We start from the raw sequence: 14,340 nt of genomic DNA on the forward strand, positions 1-14,340 counted from the left end.
CCTCCAGGTACTGTACACTTTTGTATGGGATATGAATTATTTAGGGGCACTTCAACCACTGCATTAACATATTGAAATTTACAATGCAGAAAGAATAGGCTGTCGTCCGCCTCCATTTAATTTAGGACCTAATAATGGTAAACTGAGTGGTATTTTAGGAAAAAAAAATTAAAAAGTTCAAATAAAGACGAGGTTGGACTTTGAGGATTAATAGGTACTCATTTGTACAGGGCAGTTTCTAGGACTGGGAATTAAGCATATTCATCATTATTATTATAAATAATTTTAATATATTTTTTATAAGGCACCAAGCTGTCCAGAGCATCATCAACTGAACACTAATACAACAAACGACAGCTAACCGTAGTGTAAATACATATAGCATAACTACAGAGCATTAATAGAACTTCACAAATTGGGCAGGACAAATAGCAGTAACGGAGCAGGGCAACTCACTGTAGCTAGATTTGAAAGACCAAGCAGTGGTGAGTCACTGGTGGGAATAGATTCAGCACTCGCTGGGCATGCGCCATCTGTTCTACATGACATCTCAGTCTTTCATGACTATCACTCACGCATATGCAATGAGGCCACCTAACGATGTATCCTCAACTGGTCTTTGCTGCAGTCGCATCAAACAGACCCTCTCGGCGCGACTGGTCCCATGAAACTGACGAAAATGCATCTAAAAGTCACAATGAGATGCGACTAGGACACACCAGGAGCCTGTGCTGAGTAATTAGATACTTGTATATCTGTCTGCGACTAAGTCTGAATCTGTATACGAAGTGCTACGATGCAACGGCCGCAGATTTTTTTTTAACACCAAGTTTCATTAACAGACTCAGTTTCACACAGATATACAAGTGTCACATATCAAACGAATCAGCACAGTATCATTTTCGGCAAAAAAAAAAGATGCCAGACGATAGCAGAGCTGCACGGGACCTGGCGGCTCACTTGCATCAGGCATATCGCGCTGCATGGCATATTGAGGTTAGATGAGCAAGGACACAGCTGTAGGAGCCACCGTATCGCACCGGCACTATCACATCAGCACTGTGCATATAAATATGCAGAGTTGTACACATCTATCTATACGCTTAGGTTGTGATTTGTTACCATTGTCACAATAGACCTGCACTACCCTGAAAACAAGTGTATTTTATTTACGCTTCCATCCAAGTGTGTACAGCCCACAGTGCAGTTGACAGACCCCAGTGAACGCTGCATACTGTATGTGAGAACGCCCAGTTACAGTCCAGATCCCTCTGTAGAAATCCCATACAGGAAGAAATGCTTTATGGCTACTGTACTTTATCTCCACAGCAGTATCTCCACCAAAACGTGCTGTCTATATTTTCCACAAGGGACTGTGGGCGCTGGATATTTGCTCCAATCTACGGAGTTTACTCAAAACAGGTTGCAGATTAAATGCCGCCACGAGTGGACACGCTAACGAGGCAGCGGATAACTGCCCGGACTGAGAGGCAGAGAGCGGGGAATCATCAAACCGCTACACTAGGTGCAACCTGCAGCAGACACCACTCTATTAGAGACCTGACGTCTCTACTCATGGCAGTAACTGCATAGGAGTCCTATTTTGTTTGGATCAAGGTATAAGGAACAGGAGACCCGTCAAGTCGCTACTTTGTGACCATCTTGCGGCAGACGCCGCTTTATTCACCACCTGCCAGCTGTCTGGATCAGGCTATAGAGAACAGGGGTCCCGCTAAGTCGCTATATTGTGACCATCTTGCAGCAGATGCCATTTTTCTTTTTACAATCCGACTGTTCCCTATGGTGAGGGCTATACAAAAGGTAAAAACACACCGCGTCTGCTGACACATTGAGAAGGATGTTTATTGACTTTTTACAAATACTACCAAGTGACTAAACTTACACTTCTGCGGATCAGATATTTCAATAATAGATATAACAGATATTCTCACAGTGGAGATTTGTCACAAATACTTTGATACTCTTATATACATATTTTTCACCAAATACACACAGTGTGTGGATCCAGCAACCATTTCCACATAAAGACAATCCTCCTCAGCTGGACGCAGCTGCGAGGATTTGATTGATATATTTGTCTGGGGTTTATATTAGAGCTGTGGGGATTTAGATACATATATTGGTACTGTGGTTACAGTTTAAGTATATAAAATTATTGCTACATATATTTGTATTGTATTGACATAATTCTAATTCATCGTGATGTCTTATGCATTGAACATTCATATTTAGAGTGTGGATATGTTTTATTAAAATATATTTTCATTAAAATGTGGGTAAATTTTTTCATTTCACAGCGCTGTTTTTTAAGTATTAATTTTTTCCCATTCTTTGGTTTGCCACCATTTAAACAGCTACGTGAATTGAAAAGTTGAATTAGAGGTTTTCCTTATTAGCGCCAAAGCTACTATATATCTTGGATTTCCTGTTACAGTCCAGGCATGCCTCTTCAGTGGAGATATGGCTGAAATGTGTACATTATTGAAAATATAGTGTGCTGTAATGCTGGCCATACACTAGTGCGACCTGCATTAGATAAGATTCACCTTACGACTCCCCGGAGATCCTTGGCAGTCCTGGCGGGATGTTTTGTTGTTTTTCTTTGCACACGATCTGTTGTATGATCGATCATGTGCCTCACGCGCTCATCAGCACATGATGCATCGCATGCGCAAAATACAGTACGATGTGCACATGATACGATGGATCATATGGGCTGCACATCTGATCATACGATCCGTTTTAGGAGTTGCGGGAGAATGCTTCGGATAGTATCCTACTTTAAAAAAAAAAATACACGATTTCTACAGGATTCAGCGTATGACGCGTTGAAAAGCGGGCAAGCGGCCCAAAACCGTGCAGGTGTATGGCCAGCATTAGGGATATTGGAAGAAAATGCTTATCTGAATTGGAAAAAAATTACATACGAGAATAAAGGTCTATAAATGTAGTATATGGGTATGTGCATTTTTCTCTCTTGCAACTATAATTGGGAGAGACTGCATTCAGAACTATTACTTTCTATTGAATCGCCCCCAATGAGAGATATTTTAGGCCTTTATTAAAAAAAAAAAAAAAAAAAAACAAGCATAAAATGTGACATACTAACTATACACAGAAGTATTCATTGAGCAGACAAAAAATTACTTACTGCTTGACTGCACTCTGGATATTCCATTTGCTGCACCATGCAGATTAGAATCAAAACTTTGGCTATTGCGTACAGTGACTGGAGAAACCACAGTGCTTGTTGTTGAGCATGGCAATCTAGCCAAATTGGGCATACTTCTGCGGAGCTTATCTGGAGGCAATACAAATGGATTATCTTCAGAAAAATGACAATAAAAGGTTTGATGCAAAGCTATTAATATAACCTCTTCTATACGGATATTTACAATGAATGGTTACAAGAGGTTCTCAAACTCGGTCCTCAGGACCCCACACAGGTCACATTTCCAGGTCACCCAGCAGGTGCACAGGTGTAATCATTACTCAGCGACACATTTTAAAAAGATCCACAGGTGGTTATAATTATTTCACTTTTGATTCTGTAAGGAGACCTTGAAAACATGCACTGTTTGGGGTCATGAGGACAGAGTTTGAGAGCCTGTATTTTAGACGAATTTTGCTCTGACACTAGACAAATTACATTTGACACTGCATGATAAATTCATTTATTCACCATAAAAATAAAAAAGTTAACTGTAAAAAAACAATGACACTTCCTGTAGCAGCATTGACATCAACAAAATCTTTCCCATTACTGGTTATTCAATCACACACATTTATATTCTTTCCCTTACTCTTTAACCTATTTACTGCTGAGGTTTTCCTGTGCTGAGCCCGTTTTGACAGTTTTTGAGCTAAATCACATTTCAACATTAATACCACTAATTTTTGTATACAGTACCACACAGATTATAAAATTAATAAAATAAATTTTATTGAAATAAGAAATTGATCTAAAACCAAGTGTCTGTATTTTTATTAAATTTAAGGATTTAAAAGCCCTACCAATAAATACTTTGTAGTTCTCACTTCATCATTAATCCACATTTCCAAAACAGCAAAAAGCAGGATAGTACATTTACTGTAAGCTTTCACATTAACATCTGCACCCGTGAAGGAATGACAGGGTAACCCTAAGAAGGCATACAATTCTAAAAAAAAAAAAAAAAAAACCGCATCAAATTAGAGGACACTCAACTGTATTTGACCCAGGATTGGGGATATCTGTAAAAGTCATGTTTTGCGTATTTATAGGATATATATCGTTAGAAAGTAGGTGTTCCCGCTCCATCTCTGAAAAAACGTAATTTTTATACATAGTTAAATCCTTTTCTCCGATTCTATCTGGGGGACATTGGATCATGAGGCTGCTTGAGAAAACCATAGGATCTGGCACTTATTAGACTAATATACCTTTAAAGAAATTTGCTCCTCCCTGCTGCAACACCTGATTATAAGTACAACTTCAAAAGCAGCCCTTAACCAAGGGTCAACAACATAGTGTAACTTACAAATAAGCAAGAACCAACCAATGAACAAAAAAAAAAACAGTGCAAGGATGGGCATGCAATGTCCCCCAGATGAAATCAGAGAAGAAAAAAAAAAAATCACGGTGAATACAAAAATCCCATTTTCTCTTTCTTCAAATTTGAGGGACACTATCATGGGACGTTGAAAAAAAAAACACCTCTAGGGGAAGGTACACTCAGAACAAAACTTTCCATCCAAAACTGGCATCCTTGGATGCAAAAATCAGTGCTTTGGTGAAGGTGCGTACAGAGGACCGGATGGCTGCATGAGCAAAATTCTCTACAGAAGTCCTGTGCTGCGCAGCCCAAGAAGAACTCACCATCCTGGTAGAGTGTGCTGACACACACTCTAGAGCTAGTCCCCCCACATTGAAGAAAGCCTGGATGATACTGGACTGATCCACAGTGTAGCCTGCTTTCTAGCTGGCCAATCATGCTTAGAGAGCATCAGGAGAGAATCCATGCGCTGAAGCAAGGTGGTCTTGTACAAATACAGGCGAAGGGCCCGGACTACATCAAAAGAGCCAAACCTCCTCCCAGAAGGATGAAAAACAGGAAAAACAATCTCCTGGTTAATGTGAAAGGACAACACAACTTTTGGTTGGAAAGACTAAACTGTAAGCAAGACTGCCCTATCCTAAAGCAAGATGTGGAAAGGTGAATTGCAAGATAAGGCCCCGGGCTCTAAAACACTCCGGGCCGACGCAAATGGCCATTAGAAAAACTAACCTTCATTGTAAAAACTTTTGAAGGGCCAGATTCAGATCCCATGGAGGGACAAAATACCCTGCAAAAAAAGTACAAACCTTGAGGGCCAACCGATGTTGAAAATAAAAGAAATCTGCACTCTCAGTGTACTCAGGCGGAGACTTGCCTCTAAGCCATCCTGAAGAAAAGCAAGGAATCGGAAAAGGTGAACAAGAAGTATGGGAGCCTTCCTTTCCACCCCACAGAATGTAAATCCTCCACACTCTGGCAAATTCAAGTAGAAACTAGTTTCCTGACTCAAATCATGGTATGTACAATGCTGAAGAAAATTTTAGCCGTCAAGATACTGGCTTCAATAGCCACACCATTAAAGCCAGCCAAGAAATAGGTGTACCAGGACATCTGGGCCTAACTAGAGCCACCGGAATCATTGGCATCCCCTAAGACCAGATTGATCTGATGACAATAGCAACAGTGGAAAAACATACCTTTGACTGAACACTATCAGAGCGGTCATGGCATCCACCGCCATGAACCCTGGACCAGGCACAGAAACTGAGGAACCTTACAGTTGTGGCAAGAAGCCATGAGGTCCACCTCTGACAGATCCCACCACTGAACCAAGAGACTACTCTCCTGGCAGGATTGCACTACTGCTTGCTAAAAAAAAGTCTCCCAATTTTCCAACCTTGGCATGAACACAGCTGATATTGCTGGCACAAAAGCCTCTGCCAAAGGCAATATTTGAAGCTGCTTCTGCCATCACCCTTGCTCTCTGGGTGTGCCCCTGATGGTTGAAATATCCACCACCATGATATTTTCCGATTCAGCCTGCAAGACTCGACTTAGATGATTCAGTCAGCACACAATAGATGGCTCAGAGCTCAAAAACATTTATGGGAAGGGAATACTCCTGCACAGACCAAAAGGTTATACAGACAAATGTGCAGGGTTACCGCCTCCCAAACCAGAAGGCTGGCATTTGTGGTCACAATAACCCAGGGTGAAGTGGCCAGGGTCCTGCTCTTGCTGAGATTATCTGGCGTCAACCACCAATGCAGGGGGTTACACGTGCACAGTGAAAGGCCGAGCAGCTGAGCCTCCAGGAGATCACTGAAGAATCTCCAACTGAAATTACTGAGTGTGGAACCTGATGTACTTTAGAGCCTCGAAAATTGAGACCATCTTTCCTAGCAATAGCATGCATAACAGAACCAATGGATGCCCCAAATCAGAACCCTCTGGACCAATGCCTGAAAGGAACACCACTTCTTGAAGTCCAGGATTCAACCATGCTCCTGCAATAGTTGAACCATGTAGTCAATGTAACTTCTCTGCAAAAGTTAAAAGTCTGTCTTGATAATTAGATTGTCCACGTAGGGCACAATCTTTGTGCAAGATGGATGCCATTACCACCATGATCTTTGTAAATCCTTGCAGAGTTGTGGCCAGATTGAATGGCAGAGTCCAAATCTGATAGTAGGCTTTCCCCACAGTGATTTATGCCCATCCCAGATAAGGATCTGGAGGTATGCATCTTTGATATCTATGGGAGGCCAAAAATGTGTTGGCCTCCATGCAAGAGATCACCGACTTTAAGGATTCCATCTGGTAGCTGATCTACCACAGACTGGAATTGAGGTTGAGGATGTGGATAGGTCAAAAAACAACTCCTCCAGCTTCTGGACTAGAAACACGTTCATGTATAATCCCCTGGTCTACTGATCCACCGGCCAATCATGCCAGCTGACAGAAAAGTGACAATGACCTATTACAAAGCTGCTTGTCGCACATTGTCCCTTGTTCCGGGTGGGACCCTTCAGGTCGATGACATAGCCCCCCCTTGAATGACCCCCGACACTCAGTGGTCTGTGAAGTACCTCTCTCACCTGTCTCTGAAGTTGAGCAGAAGCCATCCTACTTTTGACCCAGACAGATGGGATATCACCCAGACTCAGGTTCCTTAGTTCCAGAGCAACTACTAGACCAGGTGTATCTACCCCACTGTGCCGAGCTCCGGTCAGGAAATGGCCTACCTCAGGAAGCTTTCCATCTGGCCACTGCCCTGCTCCAGAAGGCAGGATAAAAAGAATGGAACAGAGTACCGTAAGGTTTCAACACGGACACTGGGAGGGAAGTACTTTTACCACCAATGCTAATTTAATCACTTTGTCCAACTCTGGCCCAAACAAAATGCCATCCACGAAGGGAAGCACCTCAAGGGAATGCCATCCAGGAACACAACCACAGAGCCTGTCTGGCAGAGATAGCTGATGACAAGACCCTGAAAATCACATGCCACTTTACAAACATACAATGCAGCGCCTTAGATTTGTTTTAATAAATCCAGTAAAACCTTCTTAGAAGGGTTGGACTAAAGTCCAGTGAGAAGCTGGTCTGACCAACGCTTCATGGCTCAAGTAACCCATGCCGTAGCCAGCATGGGCCAAATGGACAACTCCGCACACATAAATGTAGACCAGAGGCACCCCCTCTAGCTTTTTGTCTAAGGGTCCTTAAATGACACCGAACCTGGGACCAGAGAAGTGGTCTTAGCCAAACTCTGCACAGTTCACATCTCCAGTGGGTACAGCAAACATCGCAGCCTACCTAGAAAATAAAATTAAAAAAAGTTTAGTTTTTTTGTAAACTTACACTAAAGGTATAAGGAGCCCTTAGTCAACAGTCCAGCTTCTATCGGCTCTTAAAACCACTGATGACCAGTGATTGTAGAGGAGAGTAGGTACTCTCTTAAAAGGTATATTAGTCTAATAAGTGCCAGCTCCTACGATCTCCTTGAGCAACCCCATGGTCCAGTGTCCACCAGACTGGAAGAAAGAAACATAATTTTTCAACAGTTTATGGTGTCCCCAGGCCTGTAGTACCCTCGCATTTCACTAAAGATTTATTTTTTCTCTGAATTGTAGAGTAAACTACATGGTCATTGTGACCTAGAGCAGAGGATCCCAAATTCTGTCCTCAAGGCACCCTATAGGTCCAGGTTTTAAGGATTAATTAGTACCGCAGTCTTTTCATTTAACCATCTGTGCTCAAGCATGGATATCCTTAAAGCATGTACTGTTAGGGTACCTTGAGGACAGAGTTTGGGAACATCTCTCCAAGAGCGATGAGATCACTATTGTACAGCCTTCACCCCTGCCTCCCTACTGGTAGTTTATTAATACCTGTGGGCGCTTGGCAAATATTGTATATACTTACCAATGGCCTTGCAGTGCAGAGGGCGGGAATGACCCATCCTAAGCATTTTTAATGTTAATGCTGAGGACAAGTCAGACTCCTCCTAATTACTCAAGTGGTTGTTGGTTTGTCTTGTATGATGTGCATGATTCAGGTCAAAATGTCACAGCGTGTCAAGAGTCCGGTGCTTACTTACAGAGTCCGGTGGAGATAGTCTCCCGAGGCTGCAGCTGTCCCATCACGAGCCAGCACCCACCTCAGTGAAAGCAGTCCCACTGCTAGCGGTCCCCTCTCCTTGGTCACTGCAAGCACTGCCAGCATCTTCTAGTCTTGAACTCTCCTTGCTGGCTGCTACAGGGCGGCTGACTCCAGGCTGCTGCAGTTGCTTAGGGTTGTGGGCACTTAAAGTGTCAGATGTGCATTTGATGCTAAAATTGAATCCCCTCCCTATAAAAAGGGAGTCTCAGGGCACTGCTCAGTGCCAGAGTATTAGGCTCCAGCGCCTGTTCCTAACTGAACATCCAGTGCGATTCTTAGCGATTGATCTGATTTGTTTTATTATTCTCCTCGTCTGCTCCCCTAGTACCACTCCTAGAGACTTGCTTGTTCTGACCTTGGCTAAACCATTGACTTGATTCTGCTTAACCCCTGGGAAGCTCCTAGTATTACCTTGTAGTTAATTTGGCTATTCCTTGACCTCATTCTACTCACTCTCTGGTACTGCATTGCCCGCCTGGTTGTGACCCATTCCTGATGACTATGCTCCAGTTTGCTCCACGGCGATCAGTCTCTGTCTGCCCTCAGTTCCTTCATACCACCTGCCCATAAATTGGAACCCAGGAAGAGGGCCGCAACCTGTGTGTCGGGTGCAGAGAAGCACAAATCCCTTTGCGGGGGTCCCTGGTAAAAACTACCAGTACGTTAGACTCCGCATCTCTATTCAGGGTATACATCACCTCCAAAATGTAGGGTCAGCATTCACACCATCCATCCGATAGTTGTGAAACAATTTGAAGAGATCTTTAGCTTACACTTTGGCTTTTTAAAGTTTGAGATGTGTTTCAGTTTTTGGAATGCACAGACATGTGGGTCATCAGGCTCGTATGAGAGCGCTCAGGTTTACCCACGTGTACACCAGTCTAGTGTTCTCCCCAGGCTGTTTTTTTGCAGGTGCACCACCCGGCAAGAAACAGCTACTGCCCGGCACTTCCCCTCGGCACTGTGTACCTCCTGCGCTGTCCTCACAGGCGGCAGTGACTGCCTGGCTGGCTCAGGTTATACTGGGTCTTCCAGAACTGTCAGTGTCAGGGGAGGGTCAGGTGGCTAAACACAAGGAGCTGGATGTCGGAAGCCCATGAGAGCGGCACCAGCGGATCCCACAGCAACACTACAGAGGGGGTGCATGAATCCCAGGGGAGCCTCCATGCAAGACAACCGAGAGTTGGAAGTCCTACCTGCTGAAAGAACCGCAAGGTACACAAGAGATGCACAGCAGAAAGGTCCCACAGTACGCCGGCATTGCAATACACCAGTGGGTAAGATCAGTTGATGCACGTGCCCGGGGGAGAGGACAGCTCATTAATTTCCATGCGTTTGGCCTCTTCTCATGTACTTTTGTGTCAGCACCCCTGCCATGTAATTCAGCCAACCAATACCAGTAGATCAGATATACAATATCTGTGTAGCCTGCAAATGGGACAGTATCTGGGAGCTGTATAAAAAATAAATACTGTGGTGTCAGCACTAAATAACCTGATGCTGATTTCTCTAGAGGGAACAGATCCTACAGACTTCGATTACAAAAAAGCTGCAGACGACTGGGCCTCTAAAAAGAAGAGGAGAATTAATATATAAAATGTTATTTCAAGTTGAAATCATTATAAGGTCCGGGTTTAAAACATATTATTGCGAAGGCCCCCACCCGGCTACTTCTTGATGCCACCCGGCTGGAAAAATTTTCTGGGGAGAACACTGCAGTCAGTGCAACTCATTATACACATTTATTGTGCAATATTTGTACGACTGCCAATGCAGCAAGCAGGGCTGGTAAGAGAGTATGAAATGCTTAAGGAACAAGCAGTGTTTTGCCCATATAGTATAATGCAACCAGGCAGAGCCAGCACTAGGCATGCCTAGGGGCATCCAAGCCCGCCTAGGGCAGGAACTGAGGCACGGGGTACCTGCGACAGCTGCTACTGCGTCCACTGTTTGCTGCTGCCGGGCCCGATCGGAGCTGTCAACTGAGCTCCGATCGGGTCTGGCGGCAGAAAACAGTGAGCGAGCAGGCAGTAGAGGAATAGCCGGCAGCTTTTGCGGGGGCGTGGCACCTCAACAGCGGGGTTTGGATAGTGGTTAGGTGGCAGCTCTGATCAGGCAGTAGCTGCAGCAGGCAGTAGCTGCAGCAGGCAGCTTTGCAGCCAGCAACAGCTGTACAAGCCCAGCTGCAGCAGCTCCTTCTCCCATGGGCACTGACTCCCAGCAGCCTACCAGCACCAACCCTACAAAGCACAGTGAGAAGGAATTAGCAGAAGCTGAAGTAAGTGACGGTTATAAAAATGTTTTGATTAAAGTCAGCTCAGCATGTATTAAGGGGTGCTGAGCTGACTGCTGTAAAGGAAGCTGGTGCTGTTTGCTGGCCGGGTGATGGGTGACTGGTGATGGGTGTGGCTGTGATCTGTGGTACAGGGAGATGACAGAGGGGATCTGTATGAGGGGTGCTGGATGTGGACTGCTGTGTGGTAGAGGGGTGATGGGTGTTGTTGGCTGCCTCTGTGATCTGTGCTGCTGGGTGATGGTTGCTGTGCTGTGCGACATGGAGAGGGGTGCTGGGTCAGAGGCGGAACTAGTGGCGGTGCAACCGGTACATTGCACTGACATGGGCCTGCCGCAATGAAGGGGCCAACAGCAGGCAGCAGTATAATGAGTCGGACTGACTAATTTTACGCCAATTCACCTCTGCACCTCAGGCCGAACAAAGGAGGATACGTACATGGTTGTATATTTTTACTATTTCTTTAACAATGAAAAATAAGCCAAAAGCCAATGTGTTATTTTTGGTGTCAGTGTATGAACACTAAGCTTGGTGGCGGGATTATCGTTTAGGGGGCACCAAAGAGAAAAAAAATCTTGCCTACAGCATCAAATTGCTTAGGGCCGGCTCTGCAGCCAGGCATCACCATCAATTTGTTGAGTGATTTTTTTATTTTTTTATTTGCTAAAGTGGACCTGTGTGAAACATGTTACAGCAGTTGGCACGAGATACTTTCTATCCTTTTATTTTATGCTTTATTTTTGTACTCCATTTTTGTGGTTTACAATTATACATAGGACTGTCCATGTTATTTTGCGATACTTTATGATTGCTTTTGATATAAATGATTCCCTTAATATTATACATTTATTTTGCTTTTAAAAACAAACATTGAGATTATAACTTTTTTTCTTTTTTATAATAAAACTGTTTGACGTTAAGGATATTGGACTCTGTTTATAGCTCACAGATAGTGTCACATAAGAGAAATCCTACTATACTGGTTCTAAAAAGAAAATTTTCCACACATTGGAATTTTGCAAAGATTCCATATTCGCTAAGAATAATTGATTTTTATGGCAATACTGAATTGAATTTGTATTCACGGCTCACTGAAGTCTGAATAAAAACAAAAATTATCATAAAATGGGAATTTACAAAGATTCTCAATTGCTGACTTTATGAAGGATCTGTTACCACTAGAGCCATGATACTTTTTATAGGGGCTCTGAGCTCCAGGGGATGACACCCATTCTCTGCTTATAAATATATGTAGCATGTGAAGCTTCAAACTTAAATTTTGTTAAAACCTATGATGTTCTTTAACTGTATCATGCAACCACTCCATGAAACGAAAAAATCATCAACATCAATTTATTCAGTGTTTTTTTACTTTAGATTCTCAACCTCAACTTTTCCCAACAGGTCATGTTTTGAGGATTTAAGTCTGTGGAAGGAGGTGCAACTGACCACGCAAAATAGATTAACTCACCGGAGCATGATTAAAGAAATCCACAAAACATGACCTGTTGGTGGTATTTGAGGACTGGAGTGGAAAACCCATGCTTTACATAAACAAAATGTGTGTTAAATAAAAAATAAAATGGATTCACCCCTCAAAAAAGAGCTCTTATACCCAGTCTTGCCAATACCAGCCTAGGCTAAGTGTGAGGTCATCCTTAAAAAAGGACGATAACAGCTGTAAGTTTTGCCAAATGGTTAGTTATACTGGTGCTAGTAGTATAACAAGTGCTAGCAGCATATCCTTGGCCTGGCCCTCGGAAATCCGCATTGTATAAATAGACCTGCTAACAGACAACTTAGACATATATAGGACTATATGCTATTGTACTGTGCAATAATGAGAAGAGTCATTGACTTACGTCCAACTCAATATCAGTCCCTTTATGTATGTACAGTATGTGTGTGGTCGTCCTCTCTCAGGTCATTCATTTCTTACCACAAAAATAAAATTAGTCCTCACATACCACCACCCTCCTCTTCAGTTTGTTTTATACCCTACAATTTCCGTCCCCCTTCATCTCTAACTCATTTCTCCCCCCATGCTTGCTCCCCCTAAGCTCCAATTCATGTTCTCCTCTTTCGTCTACAATGTTTTGTCCTCTTACCTTCCCTTGTCATTTATTTCTTCCTCCTTCACCCTCCTCCCTCACCAACCACTCTGCAATTCATTAACCCCTTCACTTTTCTCCTTCCATGTCAGGTAATAATGAAAAAAATGAACAGTAACTCAGATCAACCAGGCATTCAATTCCCTTATAAACTGTAATAGAAAAATAAGAGAACCTGGTTGCTATGGACAATACTATTTTTTCAACACAATTAGCTGTAGAACAGTTTCCAATGTGTTTTCTGCTACAAGTTCATTACTATGTGTTGAATAGTAAACAACAACTATGGGTACTTATTAAAACTGGGGGGCACAGAAATAAAATAGCATTGGATGTTTCATGTGCTCAAGTGGATTCAGACTGTAATAAGTTAAGCCCATGGATGACAACCAAACCTGGATACCCACTGAACCAGCCAGCAATGAGACAGGCCATAGGATACATACATGTATAGACTTTGAAAAGACAAATGTAAAGCAAGCAGGGCTCTTTGCTGCTTTCAGCCACCCCACCGATGCCTGAAACATCATGACATCACGCCTAGGGGTGCGGCAGCCGGTACTATGAAGTAGAGGATGGCCCGCTAGCATGTCGGGGCATACGGATGGCTCTGCACTACTACAGGCACCCTACAAACCACATGGAAGTGCTGTAGGGCAGCAACCATGTCGATCCCAGGACCCTGCTCCCTGGGCAATGACACTGCTTACACACCCCTAGTTAGTGCCTTGAACACAAGGTAAAGTTGATCAGTACAAAGCCATTTGCTAACAAATTTTATTGCTATACAGATGTGTGCTGATACATCTCAGCTGCAGTCTCGCTAAAAAGCCCCTCTCGACGCACCAGGTCCCGTGAGACTCTGCTAGCTCCAGGCATAATTTTTGCGTCTTTGTTTGCCGAAAATGCATCTAAGTCACAAAGCAATGTGACTAGTCTAGGACACACTGGCAGACTGTGCTGATCTCTTTCATTTGCGACACTTGTATATCTGTATGCGATTGAGTCTTTGAATATGTATATGAAGTGCTACAATGTAGCAGTTTTCATTCCAAGTTCTGTTGTGTTTCTTATACAGACTCATGTGCACGCAGATTAATCAGCACAGTCTGCTGTTGCGTCCAGTCACATCGCATTGTAACGTGGATGCATTTTGGGCAAAACAAATTCACTCAACGCTAGCAGAGCAGCACGGGACCTGGCGACTCACTCA

General features: G+C 43.4%; 1 protein-coding gene across 2 annotated transcripts in view; it reads right to left on the reverse strand.

Annotated features, from left to right (window-relative positions):
• The window catches only part of SLAIN1 (SLAIN family member 1), a 62,622-nt gene that overhangs the window by 11,852 nt on the left and 36,430 nt on the right, over positions 1-14,340 (reverse strand). For both annotated transcript variants that reach the window (XM_088457249.1, XM_088457239.1), the window contains one exon: positions 3,173-3,322. In XM_088457249.1, coding sequence (XP_088313375.1) covers positions 3,173-3,322 — 150 coding nt within the window. The remainder of the gene's footprint in view (positions 1-3,172; positions 3,323-14,340) is intronic.

This window comes from Taudactylus pleione, unplaced genomic scaffold, assembly GCF_031769625.1.
Source record: "Taudactylus pleione unplaced genomic scaffold, aTauple2 ptg000041l, whole genome shotgun sequence".
Taxonomy (NCBI): Eukaryota; Metazoa; Chordata; class Amphibia; order Anura; family Myobatrachidae; genus Taudactylus; species Taudactylus pleione.